This window comes from Thamnophis sirtalis, unplaced genomic scaffold (genome assembly GCF_051295495.1).
Source record: "Thamnophis sirtalis isolate CommonGarterSnake01/CBP01778 unplaced genomic scaffold, rThaSir2_p1.2 scaffold_17, whole genome shotgun sequence".
NCBI classification, from domain to species: Eukaryota; Metazoa; Chordata; class Lepidosauria; order Squamata; family Natricidae; genus Thamnophis; species Thamnophis sirtalis.
Window position 1 is genome coordinate 2718844 of NW_028261397.1, and position 22961 is coordinate 2741804.

At 46.4% G+C, this 22961-nt stretch overlaps 1 protein-coding gene across 1 annotated transcript in view; it reads left to right on the forward strand.

The window, feature by feature from the left end:
- Positions 1-1543: 1543 nt before the first annotated feature.
- ADORA2B (adenosine A2b receptor) overlaps positions 1544-22961 on the forward strand; it is a 43537-nt gene continuing 22119 nt past the window's right edge. The window contains exon 1 of the mRNA XM_087702870.1: positions 1544-2156. Within this exon, the coding sequence (XP_087558996.1) occupies positions 1822-2156 (335 nt within the window). The 5' untranslated portion in view covers positions 1544-1821. The remainder of the gene's footprint in view (positions 2157-22961) is intronic.

A 22961-nucleotide genomic window follows, 5' to 3' on the forward strand; every position in this document is an offset into this window, starting at 1 on the left:
CGCTCAGAGACAAACTTAAGGGCTGAGCCCCGTTTTTATGGCTTGATGGCTTTCCAGTTTGCAGCCGAGACTCGGTTAATCAGCAATTGAAGGCAACTGCAAACAAAATAAAAGAAAAGCGCGGCTTTCTCGGGCCAGAAGCAGCTGTTGGCTGCCAGTTTAATCATCCTGATTAGCCCCCGGAGCAATTCCTTGGCTAAACAAGCGCCGACTTCCAGGGTTTCACCAGACCGTAAAAAAAGGAGAGACGACCATGCGAAAAACTCGTCGCAAAGGCGGACTTGAGGCTTTGCAAAACACACCCTGGCCAGAATTGCGCCTTCTGAGTCCGCTTGGCTCCAGGTCGTGTGGAAGGGGGTTTGGGCGTGCAAAGCTAACACGGTTTGCGCGCTGCTTTGGAGGGCTTTTGCCCAAGGACCGGAGGCGGGCGAGGGAGGCTTAAACCCGCAAATCCGGATTAAAGCCGGGACGGTTTGTTTGGCTGCCCTTCTCACGTCCCCCTCCGGCCGCTCGCTTTGTGCTTAGGGGGGTTTGCAAGAGGCAGGGATTCGCTGGCCCGCCCGAACCGCCGGCAGGGGAGGATGGGTAGGGTGGTTTCGCAGTGCAGCCGGCAACGCCCGGCCTGAGCCTTGGGGAGGATGGAGCATGGGCCAAGTGCAAAGCTTTCTGAGCCACGCACGAAGCGCAATTTCCTTCTGGACATAAGACAAGGTACCACTGCTCCTGAGCATGGGCAAAGTGCCACTCCTTATTAGCGTGGACAAAGTGCCACTCCTTCTGAGCATGGGCAAAGTGCCACTCCTGAGCATAGGCAAAGCGTCGCTCCTGAGCATGCGCAAAGCGCAATTCCGTCTGAGCATAGCCAAAGTACCACTGCTCCTGAGCATGGGCAAAGTGGAAATCTTTCTGAGCACGCACGAAGCGCAATTTCCTTCTGGACATAGCCAAGGTACCACTGCTCCTGAGCATGGGCAAAGTGCCACTCCTTACTAGCGTGGACAAAGTGCAACTCCTTCTGAGCATGGGCAAAGTGCCACTCCTGAGCATAGGCAAAGCGTCGCTCCTGAGCATGCGCAAGGCGCAATTCCGTCTGAGCATACCCAAAGTGACGCTCCTTCTGCAAGCAACTTAATTATTTTTATTAATTCTGTCCGGCCCGGACGCCCCGTCTCTTTCGGGGGCAAAGCGCGAAGCGTCCTGGAAGAAGCGCCTCTTCCTCCTACTGCCTTGTCCCAGCCAGGCGCTTCAACCAGAGGACCTCCTTTTGGGGGGGACGACGACTCTACGGAGGAGGAAATCTCTGCTCCAACAACCCCGCGAGGTAGGCCGGCCGAGCCACAAACTCTCCTCCCCACCCGGGCACGGATGAGCGTCCCGATCCAGGCCGGGCGCTCAAATTGCAGCGCGGCCCGACTCGGGGATTTACGGGAGGAAGGCCTCAGCCAATCAGGGGTTGCGCTCGCCTCGGCCACGCCCCTCTCCGGGCTCCATGTGCCTTATAGACGCGCAGCGGCGCCTGCCTGAGCCAAAGGCGAGCGAGCGCCTCGCCGGGGAGTCACACGGGGAGATTGCCGTCCATTCGACCGGGAAAAAAAGCGCGTCCGGAGCGGGGGGTTCCCAAACCCACCCGCGGGGTTTGCAGCCTTCCCTTTCCCGGTGGAGCCTCCTCCTGCGGCTGGATCACACACACACACACACACCCCTCTCCACGGCGGGGGTGCGTCTACATGGCCTCTGGGTGCCCCCGGCGGGGATGCGCGGGGCGCCAGCGCTGAGAACCGGCTCGGGGACCGTCCTCCGTCGGGCGGCAGGCGGTCCCGGATGGCCGCCCGCGCGATGCTCACGCTCTACATCGTGGTGGAGCTGCTGATGGCGGCGCTGGCCATCGCGGGCAACGTGCTGGTTTGCTGGGCGGTGGCGCTCAACAGCCGGCTGAAGACGGCCACCAACTATTTCCTGGTCTCGCTGGCCGTGGCCGACGTGGGCGTGGGGCTGCTGGCCATCCCCTTCGCCGTGACCATCAGCGTGGGCTTGACCACCCACTTCCACGCCTGCCTCTTCCTGGCCTGCTTCGTGCTGGTGCTGACCCAGAGCTCCATCTTCAGCCTCCTGGCCGTGGCCGTGGACCGCTACCTGGCCATCAAGATCCCGCTTAGGTAGGTAGGGGGGGTGGGGGGCGTGTGTGTGTGTGTCGACGGGCTCGCTGGCTCGAGCTACGCCTCTCGGCTGGGCTGGCGGGCTTGAGCCAGGAAGGGTTGGACTAGAAGACCTCGGAGGGCCCCTTGCCACTCGGGGCTTTCGTTAGCTCCTGCTTGAGCCAGGAAGGGTTGGACTAGAAGACCTCGGAGGGCCCCTTGCCGCTCGGGGTTTTCGTTAGCTCCTGCTTGAGCCAGGAAGGGTTGGACTAGAAGACCTCGGAGGGCCCCTTGCCACTCGGGGCTTTCGTTAGCTCCTGCTTGAGCCAGGAAGGGTTGGACTAGAAGACCTCGGAGGGCCCCTTGCCGCTTGGGGTTTTCGTTAGCTCCTGCTTGAGCCAGGAAGGGTTGGACTAGAAGACCTCGGAGGGCCCCATTCCACTCGGGGCTTTCGTTAGCTCCTGCTTGAGCCAGGAAGGGTTGGACTAGAAGACCTCGGAGGGCCCCTTGCCACTCGGGGCTTTCGTTAGCTCCTGCTTGAGCCAGGAAGGGTTGGACTAGAAGACCTCGGAGGGCCCCCTTTGCCACTCGGGGCTTTCGTTAGCTCCTGCTTGAGCCAGGAAGGGTTGGATTAGAAGACCTCGGAGGGCCCCTCTTAGCGGCTGCCTGAGCCAGGAGGGGTTGGACTAGAAGACCTCGGAGGGCTCCTTCCGACCTGGTGCGTCTCTTGGCGGCTGCCTGAGCCAGGAGGGGCTGGACTAGAAGACCTCGGAGGGCCCCTGTTTTGTTTTTTTAGCTGTTGCTCCCCAAAGACTGGGAACGGAGAGGAGTGTACGTGTGCGTGCGTGTGTGTGTGTGTGAGCGTGTGTGAACGATCACGCTGCTGGCCATCCTCCAGCATTGGGTTAAAGAAGAAAAGCCGGATTGCCGGTCCTTTTCGGATGCTTTGGTAGGTGGGGTTGGGCTGGATGACCTCAAGGGGGTCCCTTTCCATGCTAGGGATTCCATTTGGCGAAGGGGATAGGGTGCAGAATCGCTTTGTGTAAAGAGAGTCAAGATGGCAGCCGTGACAATGTTGGCAAGGGGAGGGGGGGCATCTTTGTGGCAGCCCCCCCCCCCCCCCCGGTCTCGCTTCTCCATTCCAGAGGCCCATAATTCCCTGCCTTGGGTTGCAAACTACAGAAGGCCCTTAGACTTGCAACCATCCTTGTGTGTGGCGATTCGAAGTTACGGCAGCATTGAAAAGAGTGACGTGCTCAAAAATTCGGACCCTTGGCAACGGACTCATATTTGTGACGGTTTCGTGTCCCGGGGTCGCAAAACGGAGCAAAAACTCCCCGGTACAACAGGGAAAAAAAATATTGGCCTCAATTTGTGGTCGTAAGTGGAGGAATACATGTGACACACAGACACCCGCCGTGTGTTTCAACCAAATAAAAGCCCAGCGGCGGCTCTGGGCAAGATTTTTAACTGCAAAGATTGTAAGCTAAGGTAGATTGCTCCTGCACAGGAAGAGCCATTGCCCTCTTCTCAAGGAGGCGGGTGAATCGTCGTAAACAGAAACTGACAGGCGTCGCAACCCGTCAATTAGCCAAAGTCTATCATTAGCCTGACACAACCCTCGGATTTACACAAAAGGCGCTGTTGCTTTTGTGTTCTTCAGATTTGCAGGTTGGAGAAAGGGGGCGCCACTGTGCAATTCAGTCTTCTCCTGCCCGCCTTGCGCCCATTGGCCAGACGAGAAAACAGAGAGAAAGGAGGCCACCCGGAGAAGCATTGTGCGTGTCTCAGCAGAGCAGGGGCGCAAGGGGGAGGGGGAACCCCCCCAAACAGGAGGGCAGGCAGGACTCCTGGGAGCTGTGGAATTCACCGCCACTGGAATTTATGAACTCAATACTAGTCGTGAGACGGGGTTGAACAACTCCAGAGGGCCAAGGGGGTCTTTGCCAATGTAGTCCTCGACTTACGACCCCAGTTGAGCCCAAAATTTCCTTTGCTAAGCAAGAGAGTTGTTAAGTAAGTTTTGTCCCATTTTGCGACCTTCCTTGACATGGTCATTAAGTGAACCATTGCGGTTGTTAAGTTACTAGCACGGTTGCTGGCTTCCCTATGGACTTCCTGCTTGTCGGAAGGTCGCGAAGCGAGGAATCACGTAACCACCGTAACCATCGTAAGTACAGCTAGTCCTCAACTTATGACTACGTTCTGGCTTTCCCGTTGACTTTGCTAAGTGGGACGGTTGTGAAGTGAGTTTTGCCCCGTTTTACGAAATTTCGTGCCACAAATTTGCTCAGCGAATCCCTTCCGTTGTTAAGTGAGTCGCACGGTTGTTAAGTGAATCTGGATTCCCCATTGACTTGGCTTGTCAGAAGGTCGCAAAAGGGGATCGCGTGAACCCCCCCCCGGGACACTGCGGCCGTCGTAACTACGAGTCAGTTGCCGAGCGTCTGAAAATGTTGATCATGTGACCACAGGGGGGATGCTGCAATGGTCGTCGTAAGAGTGAAAAACGGTCATAAGTTGCTTTTTTTCAGTGCCGTTTTACATTCCGATGGCCGCTAAACAAACTGTTATAAGTCGAGGAGTAGCTGCATTTAAAAAACACACACACACACACACAACATTCCTGCCAAGTAGATCAGGCTGAGAATGGCCAAAAAGACCGTTGATGGCTTGGTTCACACAATAAGCTAAACCCAGATTCCCCAACTTGGTTTGTATAAGCAAGCCCACATCAAACCTCTGATGGTTCCCCTCCAAAGAGTCCCTTTTTTCAGTGCCCGTTGTAACTTTGAACGGTCACTAAATGAATCCACTGTTAAGGACAACCTGTACTCCATCAATTCATTCACAAGGCATTGAATCCTCAAGTGGAAAATCACTCTGGAGATCATCCAGCCCAACCCCGTCCACCGAAGCCTCCCTGATGTCTCGCGGTCCAGCTTCTTCAACCCACAATCCTACAAAGGGGAGAAACACCCCCCCCCCACATCTCCAGGCCTGGAAGAGGGGGGCTCCCTTTTCCCAACAACAACCCCCCCCCAGGATGAAAACTCACTTTCCAAGTTCAGGATAATCCTCAACTCACCAAAGTTAGTTTAGTCAAGTTTTGAAAGTTGGTCCCATCTCTGCCCACCTGTTCGTAGTGGTCCTCCTTCTCGCTTGTTTACCTGCAGTGGGAAGAAAGACCCCTGGCTGTTTGTCACAGGAGGGGGGGGGGATTCCTGGGGGATGCACCCACTCCCCTTTCGCAGATGTTTTAACTTGTCCTACGCCCATTTTCGTGGTGTTCTTCCGTATCACTTATCCTTAAAACCCCTCCTTGTTATCCAAAGCGGCTTTCCTCTGGACCAACATCCCAGAGGGTCTGCCAAAAAATATAAATGGGAATGATTTCCCCCTCTCCCCCCTATTTTCCCCCCCATCCTCCCCTCCCCAAAAACCAAATTTACATTATTGTCCCAAATACAGCAGCTGTTTTTTTCCCTCCCAACATCTTTGGAACACCTTTGCGTGCAAGAAATCCTTCGTCGCAATCTTTGCAAATCGGACGTTGCTTTTTAGACAGCTGGGACTAGCAGCCCCATTAGCCACAGCCGGTTGGGTATGATGGAGGTTGCAGTCTGAAACCCAGGCTGGGAGTTGTCTTTCTAACCTCAGCTGCAGAAAAGGCCAGGAAGGAAAATTAAGCGGGCATTTTTACTGCCAGCCAAGGATTGTAGAATTTCTACAATTTTGCAAAAGGAACGTCGGCTTGCAAATGAGGGTTAGTTTTTTTTTTTGCCTGATAGCACAAATTTTTTATTTCTTTTAATACTGAAGCTCTAATTGGATTTAAATAAATACATTTAAATAAATGTCAATAATTAAGTTGCGAAAAACACAAACCGTTGCAGTTTAAAATAAATGGAAACCATTAAGTTTTAGGTAAATGGAAAGGATTGGACTTTAAATAAATAGAAACGGTTTGGGTTTTAAATAAATATGAACAGCTACATTTTTAAGTAAATGTAAATAATTACATTTGGGATTCATTTGAATAATTGCATTGGGAATTCATTGAAATAAATTAGGAAGGCACCCAAATGATTAAATTTTAAAGAAATAAAGAAATGTAAAAGATTGCATTTTAAATAGATTTAAAAGGTTGTCCTTTTGACTAAAAGGATATAAATGATTATATTCTGGATGCATTTAAACAATTAAGATTCAAAGGATTAAGGTTTAAGATAAATTGAGATGGCTAAATTTTAAATATGTTTCAATAATTAATTTTTTTTAAATGATGAAATTGTAACTCAGTTTAAACAATTACACTTTAAATAAATGCCACGAAATTTTAAGTAGATTAACATGATTCATTTGGAAAGACATGTACATAATTAAATTTGAAACAACTTTAAATACTTCTTTCCTTCTTTCTTTTAAATTGCTCCTTCCCTTCTTTCTTTCCTGGCTTCCAAACCGTTCAACAAAAACATGAGAGAGGCTAGAATAAATACATTTTCCAATGTAATGCCACAGGATTATGGGCTGGGAAAAAAACCTGGCCCGGACTCAGCCAATTGATGCGCCGGAGGAATTGCAAAGATGTGGGATATCTATTTCCTTAGTAGCATCCCCACTGTCACGCGATCGAAATTCGGAGGCTTGGAAACTGGCATGGACTTAACGACGGTTCTTGATCATGTTTTGGGACAAGCAAAGTCAGTGGGGAAAACGTTTTCAACGACGGTGGCATGACGGCCTTGAAAAATCATAATTAAAAAAAACAAAACAAATCCAGTTATTTACTATTGCGTCGGGTTTTTGTGTATTACAATTTGGCAGAAAGTTGCTGTGTTTTCCTAACTTTGGGAGGACGGGAAAAATATCTATATTTGGGTATGTGATTGGTGTTTCTGGTGTCATCTCGCACCCGGTGCCCGGGTCAACTGTCTCCCCCCCCCTCTCTTTCTCTGTCTCTCTCTGTCTCTATCTATCTATCTATCTATCTATCTATCTATCTATCTATCTATCTATCTATCTATCTATCTATCTATCTATCTATCTATCTATCTATCTATCATCTATCTATCATCTATCTATCATCTATCTATCTATCTATCTATCTATCTATCTATCTATCATCTATCTATCATCTATCTATCTATCTATCTATCTATCTCTTTCTCTGTCTCTCCCTCTCTCTGTCTCTGTCTCTCTCTCTTTCTCTCTCTTTCTCTCTCTTTTTCTCTCTCTGTCTCTCTCTCTCTCTTTCTCTCTCTCTTTCTCTCTCTCTGTCTCTCTCTCTCTCTCTGTCCCTCTCTCTGTCTCTGTGTCTTTCTTTATCTCTCTGTCTCTTTCTCTCTCTTTCTCTCTCTCTGTCTCTTTCTCTCTGTCTCTTTCTCTCTCTTTTTCTCTCTCTGTCTCTCTCTCTTTCTCTCTCTGTGTCTCTCTCTTTCTCTCTTTCTCTCTCTCTTTCTCTCTCTCTGTCTCTCTCTCTCTCTCTGTCCCTCTCTCTGTCTCTGTGTCTCTTTCTTTATCTCTCTGTCTCTTTCTCTCTGTTTCTCTCTCTCTGTCTCTGTCTCTCTCTCTTTCTCTCTCTCTGTCCCTCTGTCTCTGTGTCTCTTTCTTTCTCTCTCTGTCTCTTTCTCTCTCTTTCTCTCTGTCTCTTTCTCTCCCTCTCTGTCTCTCTCTCTTTCTCTCTCTCTGTCCCTCTGTCTCTGTGTCTCTTTCTTTCTCTCTCTGTCTCTCTCTCTCTCTTCCTCTCTCTGTCTCTCTTTCTCTCTCTCTGTATCTTTCTCTCTCTTTCTCTCTCTCTCCCCTCTCTCTCTCTCCCTCCCTCTCTCTCTCTCCCTCTCCCCCCCTCTCTCTTTGGCTTTTGCCAGGATCTTTTCCAAAGCATCCTTTGGCCAAAAAGAAAAAAGTACTAAAAATTGTTCAGTTCTCACATCTTGTGGCAAGGAGTTCCACCGGCTGTGCTTCCCCCAGTGGCTGTTTCAGTCTGCCAGTTGAAAGCCGTGATGAATGGCACCAATGACACAAAGGCGAGGAATCTGACGCATGTTGGGTCACAGGAGAGGAGTTAATCGGATGGGCACCGTTTACTTTTAGCCGGGATGAAAGGGCCATCTGCCGATTAGGGAGGACGGAGTGTGGATTAAAAGCTCATCCCTAAGACGATCCTGGATTGTTCCCTGACCCTCATCTGCCTCGTTTGGGGGTTTTCAACCTCGGGCCCTTTAAGAGGGCTGGAGCCCAATTCCCAGAATTCGGTAGGCAGCTTGTTGGTCGGGGAATTCTGGGAGTAAAAGTCCCCAACTCTTGTAGTAGCTAAGATGGAGAAAAGCTGCTTAGCAATTCAGTGGAAAAATGTAGGCAGAATGAAGCCACAGGACTCTGGACATCTGGACGTATCTGTCAAAACACTTCCTTCCTTCCTTCCTTCCTTCCTTCCTTCCTTCCTTCCTTCCTTCCTTCCTTCCTTCCTTCCTTCCTTCTTTCCTTCCTTCCTTCCTCCCTCCCTCCCTCCATTCCTTCTGTTTTCTTTCTTTCTCCCTCCCTCTTCTTTCTTCCTTTGTTCCTACCTCCCTTCTTTCTTTCTTTCTTCCTTCCTCCCTCCTTTCATTCCTTATTTCTTTCCTTTTTTCTTTCTTTCTTTTCCTTTCTCCCTCATTCTTTCTTTTTCTTCCTCCCTCTTTCACTCACTCCCACTCTTCTTTCTTTCTTTCTTTCTTTCTTCCTCCCTTCTTTCATTCCTTATTTCATTCTTTCTCTTTCTTTCTTCTTTTCTCCCTCATTCTTTCTTTCTTTTTCTTTCTTTTCTTTCTCCCTCCTTCACTCACTCCCACTCTTTCTTTCTCTTTCTTTTCCATCCTTCCTTCCTCTTTCTTTCTTTGTTCTTCCTTCCTTCCTTTCTCCATCCCTCCCTCCCTCTCTCCCTTCCTTCCTCCCTCCTTTCATTCCTTATTTCTTTCCTTCTTTTTTCTTTTTTTCTTTCCCTCTCTCTTCATTTTTCCCTCATTCTTTTTTTCTTTTTCTTTCTCCCACCTTCCCTCACTCCCACTTCTTTCTTTCTTTCTTTCTTTCTTTCTTTCTTTCTTTCTTTCTTTCTCCGTCCCTCCCTCCTTTCATTCCTTATTTCATTCCTTATTTCTCTTCCTTTCTCCCTCATTCTCTTTCTTTTTCTTTTTCTTTCTCCCTCCTTCACTCACTCCAACTCTCTCTTCTTTTCTTTTCTTTCCTTCCTCTTTCTTTCTTTGTTCTTTCTTTCCTTTCTTCTTCCCTCCCTTTCTTCCTCCTTCTCTTTCTCCCTCCCTTCTTCCTTTCATTTCTTTCTCTCTTCATTTCTCACTTATTCTTTCTTTCTTTTTCTTTTTGTTTCTTTCTCCCTCCTTCATTCCTCTTTCTTTCTTTCTTTCTTTCTTTCTTTCTTCTTTCTTTCTCCCCTTCCTTCCTTCTTTTTCCCTCCCTCCCTGAATCATGTGGTATTTTCGGAGAAGAAAACAACTTGATGGCCTCATAATCAGCTAATCAATAACTTTTAGCAAGAAAATAAAGAGAATGCAATATACCCCAAGAGTAATGATTTAATATCAAATATGTTTTCTTCAACGAGCCTTCTGAACGGTCTCTGCCAAAAAGAGAGAGAGGTTTTTAAAAGCTTCTGCAGGACATTCCTAAAAAGGGGGGGGAGGGGGACAATTTGAAGGGTTTTGTTTTCCCATAATGGGGTCCCAGGAGGGACTGGGGCTCTCTACAGTTGGCTCCCCCCCTCTCCCTTCTCCAGAATGGGGGGGGGGAGAGGGGGAGGTCACAACTCACATTTTCTAGAACAGTGTTTCTCAACCTTGGCAACTTGAAGATGTCCGGACTTCAACTCCCAGAATTCCCCAGCCAGCGAATGCTGGCTGGGGAATTCTGGGAGTTGAAGTCCGGACATCTTCAAGTTGCCAAGGTTGAGAAACACTGTTCTAGAACTTTCTTGGACGGCTCAAATCCTGCAGGAACAGTTGGTTCTGCTGGCCACTCCTGAGTAACAGAATCAGAGAATTGGAAGGGACCTGGGAGGTCATCTAGTCCAACCCCCTGTCCCACTAGAGGACCCTCTACCATTTCGGTCACATATTGTAATCACGGAACTGCAAAACGCTCGCAACTCTTGGTCAAGCACCCGAATTGCAATTGTGTGACTGCGGGAACGATTCCGAGGCCAGGCCGTAACTCACTTTTTCCCACGGCTGCCGTAACTTTGAACCTAGTTAAACGAATGGCCGTAAGTCGAGGACTAGCTGCAATTCTGAGGAGTGGTGTGGGGCTGGGTCGCGGGGTCTCTCAAAAGCAGGAGAAAGGAATTTGGTCGGCTCCCTGGCTGCAGGGAACACGGCAAGATGGTGTGAATAATGCAGTTGGAAGGGGCCTTGGAGGTCTTCTAGACCAACCCCCTGCTCAAGGGGAGACCATCTACCGGTACTTTGCAACAGTGGCAAATACACAGGTAGGCCTCAATCTTACGACCACAATTGAGCCTGACATTTCTGTTGCTAAGTGAAACATTGGTTATGTGGGTTCTGCCCCACTTTACGACTTTTCTTGCCGCTGTTGTTAAGCGAATCACTGCAGTTGTTAAGTTAGTAAACCCGGTTTCTAACTGAATTTTATTTGCCTCTCGACTTGTCAGAAGGTCGCAAAAGAGGATCAAACAACCGTCATAAATGTGAGTCAGTTGCAAACCAAGTGACCATGGGGATGCAGCAATGGTCATAAGTGTGAAAAACGGTCGTAGGTCACTGTTTTCAGGGCTGTTGAAACTTTGAACGGTTGCTAAGGGAACTGTGGTAAGTTCCCGACCAACAGCGGTCCAGTCTCTGCTTGAAAACCTCCAGTGACGAAGCACCCACAACTTCTAGTGGCAACGAGTTCCACTGGTTAATTGCTAGGGAAATTTCTCCTTAGTTCTAGATTGTTTCTCTCCTTGATTAGTCTTGCCGTAAAAAGAATCAACATTAACCTTAGGGATGGGAATGGATTCTGAGGTAAATCTTCAACTGAGTCAACCTTAAGACTCATAGGGTTGGAAGGGACCCTGGAGGTCTTCTAGTCCAGCCCCTTGCTCAAGCAGGAGACCCGGTATCATTTCAGACAAAGGCCTGTCCAGTCTCTTCTTAAAAACCTCCAGCTTCTGGTGGCAAGCAGTTCCGCTGGGTCATTGTTCTCCCTGTCAGGAATTCCATCAGTATGAATCTCAGAATAACAAAAGAACAGAGTTGGAAGGGACCCTGGAGGTCTTCTAGTCCAACCCTCTGCTCAAGTAGGACACCCTATATACCAGTGGTCTCCAACCTTGGCAACTTTAAGATTTGTGGACTTCAACTCCCAGAATTCCTCAGCATGTCTTAAAGGGGCCAAAGTTGGAGAGCCAACCTTGGCAACTTTAAGACCTGTGGACTTCAACTCCCAGAATTCCTCAGCCAGCAAAGCTGGCTGAGGAACTCTGGGAGTTAAAGTCCACAGGTCTTAAAGTTGCCAAGGTTAGAGACCACTGGTATATACCATTTCAATCCAATCTCTTCTTAAAAACCTCCAGTGATGGAGCACCTGCAGCTTCTGGTGGCAGGCAGTTCCGCTGGTTAATTGTTCATGAGCCAAGGTGGCGTAGTGGTTAGGGTGCAGTACTGCAGGCCACTTCAGCTGACTGTTATCTGCAGTTCAGCGGTTCTAATCTCACCGGCTCAAGGTTGACTCAGCCTTCCATCCTTCCGAGGTGGGTGAAATGAGGACCCGGATTGTTGTTGGGGGCGATATGCTGACTCTCTAAACCGCTTAGAGAGGGCTGAAAGCCCTATGAAGAAGCGGTATATAAGTCTAACTGCTATTGTTCTCCCTGTCAGGAAATTTCTACTTATTTCAAGCTCGGATCTGCCTTTAAATTTACGAAGTCAAAACTCGTCTGAATTTATGTGCTGAGAAATTGGCGAGCTTGATTGAATGAACAGCTGTTTTCCCTTATTATTATTAGACAGGAACTTGGGCCCGTTGTTACTTCAGCTGTTCTACGATGCCCTAAAATGGGAAAATAATTTTTATTACTTTCCCCCCCCCCAACCCCTGAATAAAATTAAGTGGTTAGGGGGAGCAACGGGAAAAAAAAGAAGGGAACATTTATTTTTAAGAAATGAAAAGCAGAGAAAGCCAAAAGGGGACTTTGCAACTTTATAAATGCAAGGAAAAAATAATAATAATAATAATCCAGATATTGAACTTCAATGAGGTTTGAAACTTCAGAGGGTTGTGACAACGTTGTGTGCCTCACGGTGCCATTGTGTGAGCGCGCGAGGATGTTGTGCGCTTGTGATGTTGTGGCTCCTGTCAGTCCCCACGTAGAGAGAAAAGCTGAAGGCTGATGGGTATTTTTCTTTTTCACTCTCCCGTTTTCTTTCCTTCCTTCTCTTTTTCACTGTCTCACTTTTTGTGTTTCTTCCCTGCCTTCCTTCCCTCCTTCCTTCCAGTTTTCACTTTTTTCCTTCCTTCCCTTTCTTTTTTAACTTTCAAATCTTCTGTACTTCCTTCCTTCTCTCTTTCACTTTCTTGTCTTCCTTCCTTCCTTCCCTCTTTCTCTTCATTGTTTTCCTTCCTTTCTTTACACTTTCTTGTTTTCCTTCCTTCCCTCTTTCTCTTCATTGTTTTCCTTCCTTCCTTCTTTCCTTCCTTCCTACTTTCTTGTTTTCCTTCCTTCTCTCTTTCTCTTCATTGTTTTTCTTCTTTCCTTCCTTCATACTTTCTTGTTTTCCTTCCTTCCCTCTTTCTCTTCATTGTTTTCTTTCCTTTCTTTACAATCTCTTCTTTTCCTTCCTTCCCTTTCTTTTTTAACTTTCTTGTTTTCCTTCCTCTCCTCTATCGCTTCCTTTTCCTCCTCCCTTCCTTCCTTCCTTCCTTCCTTCCTTCCTTACCTCCCTCCCTTTCACTTTCTTGTTTTCCTTCCTTCCTTCTTTCCTTCCTTCCTACTTTCTTGTTTTCCTCCCTTCTCTCTTTCTCTTCATTGTTTTCCTTCCTTTCTTTACACTTTCTTCTTTTCCTTCCTTCTCTCTTTCTCTTCATTGTTTTCCCTCCTTCCTTCTTTCGTGTTTTCCTTCCTTCCCTCTTTCTCTTCATTGTTTTCCTTCCTTCCTTCCTTCCTACTTTCTTGTTTTCCTTTCTTCCCTCTTTCTCTTCATTGTTTTCCTTCCTTTCTTTACAATCTCTTCTTTTCCTTCCTTCCCTTTCTTTTTTAACTCTCTTGTTTTCCTTCCTCTCCTCTTTCACTTCCTTTTCCTCCTTCCTTCCTTCCTTCCTTACCTCCCTCTCTTTCACTTTCTTGTTTTCCTTCCTTCCCTTTCTTACCCCCTTCTCTCCCTCCCTCCCTCCCTCCCTCCCTCGTTAGCCATGGGCATTCCTCTCCCCGCCCTCCCATGTTCTGGGCTTGGGGGCAATGGACTCTTGTCTTTTTCCGGAAAGGTCTTTGCTGGGGGTGAAGAGTGAGAGAAAAAGCAGGGAGGGAGGTCTCTTTGTTTAGGATCCCAGCCATTAGTTCTGTTTCCTGTTTTGAACTTGGCAAAGGGTGGTGGTGGAATCTCATCTCTCTAACAAGCTATGATTCATAGCTTGTTAGGGACATAGGGCTAAGAACTTAAGGGCCATTGCATCTTCTCTCCCCTTCTAATGGTACGGAGATCTTGCTGGAGGGGAGGGGACGAAATGGTGGGCTCTGATAGCAGCCTTCCAGTATTTGAGGGGCCGCCCCAAAGAAGAGGGAGTCAAGCTATTCTCCAAGGCACCTGAGGGCAGAACAAGAAGCAATGGGTGGAAACTAATCAAGGAGAGAAGCAACTTAGAACTGAGGAGGAATTTCCTGACAGTGAGAACAATGAATCAGTGGAACAGAAGTTGCCTCCAGAAGTTGTGAATGCCCCAACACTGGAAGTCTTGAAGAAGATGCTGGATAGCCATTTGTCTGAAACGGTATAGGGTTTCCTGCCTGGGCAGGGGGTTGGAATGGAAGACCTCTAAGGTCCCTTCCATTCTATTCTATAATTCTATTCTAATTCCATTCTATTCTGTATTCTATTCTATACTCTATTCTACTCTATTCTATGCTTTGCAGTGCTATTCCATTATTCTATTCTATTATTTTATTCTATTCTATTATTTTATTCTATTCTATTATTTTATTCTATTCTATTATTTTATTCTATTCTATTATTTTATTCTATTCTATTATTTTATTCTATTCTATTATTTTATTCTATTCTATTATTTTATTCTATTCTATTATTCTATTTTACTCTATTCTCTAATTCTAATTCTAGCAGTGTTCCGATATCTCAGGGGTTGCCACAAAGAAGAGGGAGTCAAACTAATCTCCAGGGCACCTGAGGGCAGAACAAGAAGCAATGGGTGGAAACTAATCAAAGAGAGAAGCAACTTAGAACTGAGGAGGAATTTCCTGACAGTCAGAACAATTAACCAGTGGAACAGTGAAGGAAGGAAGGAAGGAAGGAAGGAAGGAAGGAAGGAAGGAAGGAAGGAAGGAAGGAAGGAAGGAAGGAAGGGCAATGGGTGGAAACTAATCGAGGAGAGAAGCAACTTAGAACTGAGGAGGAATTTCCTGACAGAACAATTAACCAGTGGAACAGTGAAGGAAGGAAGGAAGGAAGGAAGGAAGGAAGGAAGGAAGGAAGGAAGGAAGGAAGGAAGGAAGGAAGGGCAATGGGTGGAAACTAATCAAGGAGAGAAGCAACCTAGAACTGAGGAGGAATTTCCTGGCAGTCAGAACAATTAACCAGTGGAATCACTTGCCACCAGAAGTTGTGGGTGCTTTAACCCTAGAGTTTTTTTTTAAAGAAGAGACTGGGCAGTCAATTGTCTGAAATAGAAGAGTCTCCTCTTGAGTAGCGGGTTGGACTAGAAGACCTCCAAGGTCCCTTCCAACTCTGTTATTCGTCTCCTTCCTCCTTTCCCTTCCTCCCTTCCCGCCCGGGCCACAATCCCTTCCTGTATCGCTGTGTTTTTGATGCCACACGGAAGTGTGGAAAGCGCACATGTGATTGAAATTATTTGCTCATTATTTTATTATGTGTTGTCGTCTTAGTGTTGTATTCCCCCCTCCCTGGTTTTCTGTGAGCCGCCCTGAGTCCCCTCAGGGAAAAGGGCGGCCTACAAATAAAATCAATTCTAAATTCTAAATTCTAAATTCTAAATTCTAAAATGAGCATGGGTGCGAAAGCGCTCACATTTCTGACACTGAGAGAAACCGGTTGATACAGCATTTGACGTCCACCTCTGGGTGGAAGGGATCGTTTTCCAGAAATTATTGCCCAGATGTTTCCTGCTCCGAAGCAGCTGGAGACGTCCTGCCTAAAATGTGGAGTATTTTATACCGTCATTGTAAGACCTAATGCGACTCAGGTTGCAATAACTCCTCCTTTTATGACAAGTGTTCCTCAACCTTGGCAACTTGAAGACGTCCGGACTTCGACTCCCAGAATTCCCCAGCAGTGGTTAGGACAGTGTTCCTCAACCTTGGCAACTTGAAGACGTCCGGACTTCGACTCCCAGAATTCCCCAGCAGTGGTTAGGACAGTGTTTCTCAACCTTGGCAACTTGAAGACGTCCGGACTTCGACTCCCAGAATTCCCCAGCAGTGGTTAGGACAGCGAATGCTGGCTGGGGAATTCTGGGAGTGGAAGTCCGGACGTCTTCAAGTTGCCAAGGTTGAGAAACACTGTCCTAACCACTGCTGGGGAATTCTGGGAGTCGAAGTCCGGACGTCTTCAAGTTGCCAAGGTTGAGAAACACTGGTTTACAAGCAAAACAGGGACACAAATTTCCACGGCGTTGCAAACCATTTTACAACCTTTCTTGCCACGGTCGTTAAGCGGATCTCTGCAGTTATTAAGTGAACCTCGTGGTCATTAAGCAAATCCAAGAATCCCCCCCCCCGTTCCCCCCAACTTGGCTTGTTGGAATCCAACTGGGAAAGCCGCAAATGGCGATCACGTAACCCCAGGATAGTGCAACCGTCGTAAATATGAATCAGTTGCCAAGCGCTTGGATTTTGATGACGCGACCACGGAGATGTTGACACTGTCGTAAGTGTGAAAAACACTTTTTTCAGTCCTGTTGTCACTTCAAATGGTCTGTTTGTTTAGTGTCACTGATGACCATTTTTCACACTTAATGGCCCTTGCAGAGTCCCCATGCTCACCCTTGGCAACTGACTCACATTTATGATGGTGGCGTTGTCCCAGAGTCAAGGGTTCCCCTTTCGCGACCGTCTGACGAGAGAAGACAAGGGAGAAGCCGGATTCACTTAGCAACGGCGTTACTAAGTTACTACAGTGATTCACTTAACAACTTTGGCAAGAACGGTCGTAAACGCGGGGCGAAACGCACTTAAGAAACTCAGGAACAGAACTTTGGGGCTCCGTTGTGGTCTTAAGTCGAGGACCCACCTGTATCCCTAGGCTGCTCTGCATTTCCGTTGCTTTCTTCTTCTTTTTAACGGCGAGAACATCTCTCTTCCCACATATTCTAGATGTCGGAATTATATCCATCCATGCGCTACTGGCAAGTACGCTGTTTCTATTCCCTTACTCAATCTATTGAAGCTTGCAATCTAAAGTATGAACGGCATTTCTTAGCATAATATTTTGCTTTCGATAGTTGGAGGGAAAACAACGTTTGAAATATTTTAAAGATATAACCGATGGTGCCCAAGTGGCAGTTGGAACAGAGTTCTTTTCAGGTGGGGAGGGGGAGTAGAACGTCTAACTCCTTAGCATCAGAGTGTTTTTCAGGCAGGAGGAGGAGTAGACGTCTCAACTCCCAGCCCACAGGCCGGATGAGCCACGGCCAAGTGGCAGTTGGAGCAGAGTTCTTTTCAGGTGGAGAGGAGAAGTAAAATGTAACCTCTGGATGAATTGCTCAAGTGGTAGTTGGAACAGAGTTCTTTTCATGTGGGGGGGGAGTAGAACACCTAACTCCTTAGCATCAGAGCGTGGTAATAATAATATAAGAAATACTAATGATCTGACGGTCATTTCGAAAAATCCTTTCTTAGCGAGCACCTAAATGCCTAGAGGAATATACGTGCCAAATTTCAAGTTTATGGGCTTTACGCTTCTGGAGATTTCGTGATTTCGCTTTTATATATATAATATATATATATAGTTGTTGTATTTGTGCTGATAAATAAATAAATAAAGGGAGACTAGTATAGATCTATTTCAAGCTATTTAGCTCTCATCAGCTAGCCATACCCTTCCTGGGATTCGAACCTGGGCTGTATTACATATCAGGCAGTTGTATTAGCCACTAAGCCACAGGCTCTTATCCGTTATCAAAATCTAATAGAATATATATGTATGTATGTATGTATGTATGTATGTATGTATGTATGTATGTATGTATGTATGTATGTATATATATATGAAGAAGAAATACTGTTCAACCTGAAACGGGTGTCGAATTGAATCCTTCCAAGTTGGATTGCAAATATCTGCAGGGGGTTGCATAACGGAGAGCTGACTCTTTGTCACAAGCGCACGTAAAAAAGGGCAGGGTTTCCATTGTGTCGTTGTGGTTGTTGTCTTTGTTAACATCCTTCCCACAGATACACCAGCGAGTAATTTCACTTAGACCGAGTGGGCGTTCAGTGTCCAGATCTGGATGTCTGTGGATTTCTCTATGTTTTGGTCAACCACAATGGTAATAAAATAGAATAAGGATTGGAAGGGACCTCATAGGCCTTTCTTTCTTTCTTTCTTTCTTTCTTTCTTTCTTTCTTTCTTTCTTTCTTTCTTTCTTTCTTTCTTTCTTTCTTTCTTTTTCTTTCTTTCTTTCTCTCTCTTTCCTCTTCTTTCTGTCGGTCTTTCTTTCCTTTTATCTTTGCATCTTTCTTTCTTTCTCTTTCATCTTTCTTTCCTTTCTTTTGTTCTTTGCATCTTTCTTTCCTTCTGTCTTTCTTTCGTCTTTCCTTCCATCTTTGCATTTTTTCTTTCTTTCTCTTTCAATCTTTCTTTCTCTCCTTTTCTTTCTTTCCTTCCATCATTGAATCTTTCTTACTTTCTTGCTTTTTCTTTCTTTCATTCTCTCTTTCTTATCTCTTCTTTCTGTCTGTCTTTCTTTCTTTCCTTCCATTTTTGCATCTTATTTCTTTCTTTCTCTTTCCAGCTTTCTTCCTCTCTTTCTTTCCTTCTTTCTATCTTTGCATCTTTTTTCTTACTTTTTCTTTCCATCTTTCTCTTTTTCTTTCTTTTGTTCTTTGTATCTTTCTTTCTTTTTCTGTCTGTCTGTCTTTCCCTCCATCTTTGCACCTCTTTTTGCTTTTTTTCTCCTTTTCTCTTTCCATCTTTCTTTCTCTCTTTTGCTTTCTTTCTTTCCTTCCATCTTAGAATCTTTCTTGCTTTCTTGTTTCTTTTTTTCTTTCTTTCTCTCTCTCTTTCTTCCTTATCTCTTCTTTCTGTCTGGCTTTCTTTCCTTCCATCTTTGCATCTTCTCTCTTTCTCCTTCTATCTATCTTTCTCTCCTTGTCTTTCTTTCCTTCTGCATCTTTTTTCTTTCTTTTTCTTTCTTTCATATTTGCATCTTTTTTCTTTCTTTCTCTTTCCATCTTTCTTTCTTTCCATCTTTGAATCTTTCTTGCTTTTTTTTCTTTCTCTCTCTCTCTTTCTTATCTTTTTTCTGACTTTGTTTCCTTCCATCTTTGCATTTTCTTTCTTTCTCTTTCCATCTTTCTTTCCTTCTTTTTTCTTTCTCTCCTTTTCTTTTTCTTTCTTTCATATTTGCATCTTTTTTTTCTTTCTTCCTCTTTCCATCTTTCTTTCTTTCTTTCTTTCTTTTTTTCTTTCTTTCTTTCTTTGCATCCTTCCTTCCTTCCTTCCTTCCTTCCTTCCTTCCTTCCTTCCTTCCTTCCTTCCTTCCTTCCTTCCTTCCTTCCTTCCCCAGCACCAAAGCTTCTATCTGACTTCTTTAAAGTGCATCGCGTCTGAAGGCTCTACTTTCCCTTTAGAAGGGTCAATGACCAGAGTTCAGAGATCTGGAAACCGTCCAGGGAAGAGCAGCTCCAAGGGATCAGTCACGTTTCCCTTGTCAGTGGGAAGGGCGATGAAGACAGGAAGACAGGCTGTGAATATCTGCTACGTGACGGAGGAAGCATGTTCTGTTTTGAAGCGGAGGGCAGGAGGGGGAACAATAGTCCGGAATTCAAAGAAAAGGTTTTCAAGCCACATCTGGATTATTCACATTTGTCGGATTGGTGTAGGAGGTTGTGAACACTGAGGGATGAGCTAGGTGACCTTAGAGATCCCACCCGAGTTGTATTTTTCATTAGGAGAAGCCCTCTCTACCATCCCCTTCCTGGACACCCAGTCGCTTCTTAGGATAACTGAGATCTGGAATTTCAGATGACTCGAGAAAATAAGCCAATCCACATGGCGATTTAAATTAGGATGTTGCAGTATGAAGTAAGGGATTTGCAGATAAACAGAGTGGGAAGGGACCTTGGAGGTCATCTAGCCCAACCCCTGCCCAAGCAGGAGACCTTACACCATTTCTGACAGAGGGCAGTCCAGTCTCTTCTTCAAAGCCTCCAGTGATGACAATTTCCAAAGGCAACTTCTCTTCCATGGGTTGATGGTTCTCACTGTCAGAAAATTCCTCCTTATTTCCAGGCTGAATCTCTCCTTGATCAGTTTACATTCATTGTTCCTTGTCTGGTTTTCGGGTGCTTTGGAGAATAGCTTGACCCCCTCCTCTCTGGGGCAGCCCCTCAAATATTAGAAGATGCTCTCCTGTCTCCCCTGGTCCTTCTTTTCATTAAACTAGACATACCCAGTTCCTGCAATCGTTCTTCATATGTCTTAGCCTCCAGTCCCCTAATCATCTTTGTTGCTCTTCTCTGCACTCTTTCTAGAGTCTCCACATCTTTTCTACATCGTGGTGACCAAAACTGGGTGCAAATATTCCAAGTGTGGCCTTATTAAGGCTTTATAGAGTGATATAGAGTGGATGAGATAGATGACCTTAAAAATCCAGCCAGCTCTTACCTTCACCCCTTTCTATTTCTTTGGATAACTGAGATCTGAGAACATCAGATGGCTCAAGAAAATGAGCCAAGCTACATACTGGATTAATTTAATGCAGCCTAGGACTGTGTTGGCTTTTTTGGCAGCTGCTGCACATGGCTGGCTCCTATTTAAATGCTTGTCCACTAGGACTCCAAGATCCCTCTCACAGTTACTACTGTTGAGCAAGGTGCCACCTACACTGTACCTGTGCATTTCGTTTTCCTTGCCTAAATGTAGAACCTGACTCTTTTCACCATTGAATTTCATTTTGTTAGATAGTGCCCAATGTTCAAGTTTGTCCAGATCCTTCTGTATCTTGAGCCTGTCTTCTGGAGTGTTGGCTATTCCTGCCAGCTTGGTGTCATCTGCAAATTTGATGAGTTCCCCATTTGATCCCTCATCCAAATCATTGATGAAGATGTTGAAGAGTCCTGGGCCCAAAACAGAGCCTTGGGGTCCCCCACTGCCTACTTCCCTCCATGAAGATGCAGTTCCATTGAGGACTACACGTTGAGTGCGGTTGGTCAGCCAGTTACGAATCCATCTGGTGGTGATGCTGTCCAACCCACATTCTTCTACTTTATCTAGTAGTAGGTTATGGTCTACCTTATCAAATGCCTTACTGAAGTCCAAGTAAACTATATCGACGGCATTCCTCTGGTCCACTAATTTTGTCACTTTGTCAAAGAATGCCATAAGATTAGTCTGCCATGATCTGTTTTTGACAAACCCATGTTGGCTTTTGGCTATTACTTTGTTTGCTTCTAGGTGTTCGCTAATTCGTTGCTTGATTATCTTTTCCAGAATCTTTCCTGGTATTGAGGTCAGGCTGATAGATCTGTAGTCTCCTGGATCTATTTTGTTTTCCTTCTTTTGAGGATGGAAACCACATCAGCTCTTTTCCAGTCCTCTGGCAGTTCCCCGGTGCTCCAGGATCTAAGATCTCGCCTGCCAGTTCCTTTAAAACCTTGGGGTGTAATCCATCTGGTCCTGGCGATTTGAACTCATCTAGGGTAAATGGGTGCTCACTTACCATTTTTCTTCCCTGTTTTAACTTGTATTCCTAATCTGTTTTTTACGGTACTGTTTTCCAATCAGAATAGAGCTGGAAGGGACCTTGGAGGTCTTCTAGTCCAGCCCCCCCCCATTCAAGCAGGGGACTCCAGACCATTTCAATCAATCAATCAATCAATCAATCAATCAGAATAGAGCTGGAAGGGACCTTGGAGGTCTTCTAGTCCAGCCCCCTACTCAAGCAGGAGACCCCAGTCCATTTCAATCAATCAATCAACCAATCAATCAGAATAGAGCTGGAAGGGACCTTGGAGGTCTTCTAGTCCAGTCCCCCTGCTCAAGCAGGAGACCCCAGACCTTTTCAATCAATCGGTCAATCAATCAATCAATCAATCAATCAGGATAGAGCTAGAAGGGACCTTGGAGGTCTTCTAGTCCAGCCCCCTACTCAAGCAGGAGACCCCAGACAATTTCAATCAATCAATCAATCAATCAGAATAGAGCTGGAAGGGACCTTGGAGGTCTTCTAGTCCAGTCCCCCTGCTCAAGCAGGAGACCCCAGACCTTTTCAATCGTTCAATCAATCAATCAATCAATCAATCAGGATAGAGCTAGAAGGGACCTTGGAGGTCTTCTAGTCCAGCCCCCTTGCTCAAGCAGGAGACCATATACTAATGATGGTGAACCTATGGTAAGTGTGCCACAGGTGGCAAGCAGAGCCATGTCCCAGCTCAGCTCCACGCGCATGTGTGCATGCCTCCCACAGGCCAGGTGATTTTCGGGTCTCTGCCGCACATGTGGGAAATGAACGTCCATGCATGGAAAAGTGGAGGGTCACGCGTGCATGCATATGGGGGAGGGTGTCATGCGCGCATGCGCAGCAGGCTGGGAGGGGTCACATGGGGGGTTGCGACGCCCTACCGCATCCCTTTTTTGGTTTCAGGAGGCTTCAGGGAGGCCTGGTAGGCCCATGCACAGGCAGAGTGTGGGAGGGTCATACATGCATGCGCGGGGGGGGCTGGGCGCAATTTCGGCACGCGAGGAGAAAATGGTTAGCCATCACTGCCCCATACCATTTAAGATAGGTCCAGACTATCTCCAGTAATGGGGCACCCACAACTTCTGGAGGCATTTTCTGTTCCACTGATTCATTGTTCTCACTGTCAGGAAATTCCTCCTCAGTTCTAAGTTGCTTCTCTCCTTGATTAGTTTCCACCCATTGCTTCTTGTCCTGCCCTCAGGTGCCTTGGAGAATAGTTTGACTCCCTCTTCTTTGGGGCAACCCCTGAGATATTGGAAGACTCCCATCATGTCTCCCCTGGTCCTTCTTTTCATTAAACTAGACCTACCCAGTTCCTGCAACCGTTCTTCATACGTTTTAGCTTCTAGTCCCCTAATCCTCTTGGTTGTTATTCTCTGAACTCTTTCTTTTACAATACAATAGCAGAGTTGGAAGGGACCTTGGAGGTCTTCTAGTCCACCCCCCTGCCTAGGCAGGAAACCCTATGCCGTTTCAGACAAATGGCTATCCAACATCTTCTTAAAGACTTCCAGTGTTGGGGCATTCACAACTTCTGGAGGCAACTTCTGTTCCACTGATTAATTGTTCTGACTGTCAGGAAATTCCTCCTCAGTTCTAAGTTGCTTCTCTCCTTGATTAGTTTCCACCCATTGCTTCTTGTTCTGCCCTCAGGTGCCTTGGAGAATAGTTTGACTCCCTTTTCTT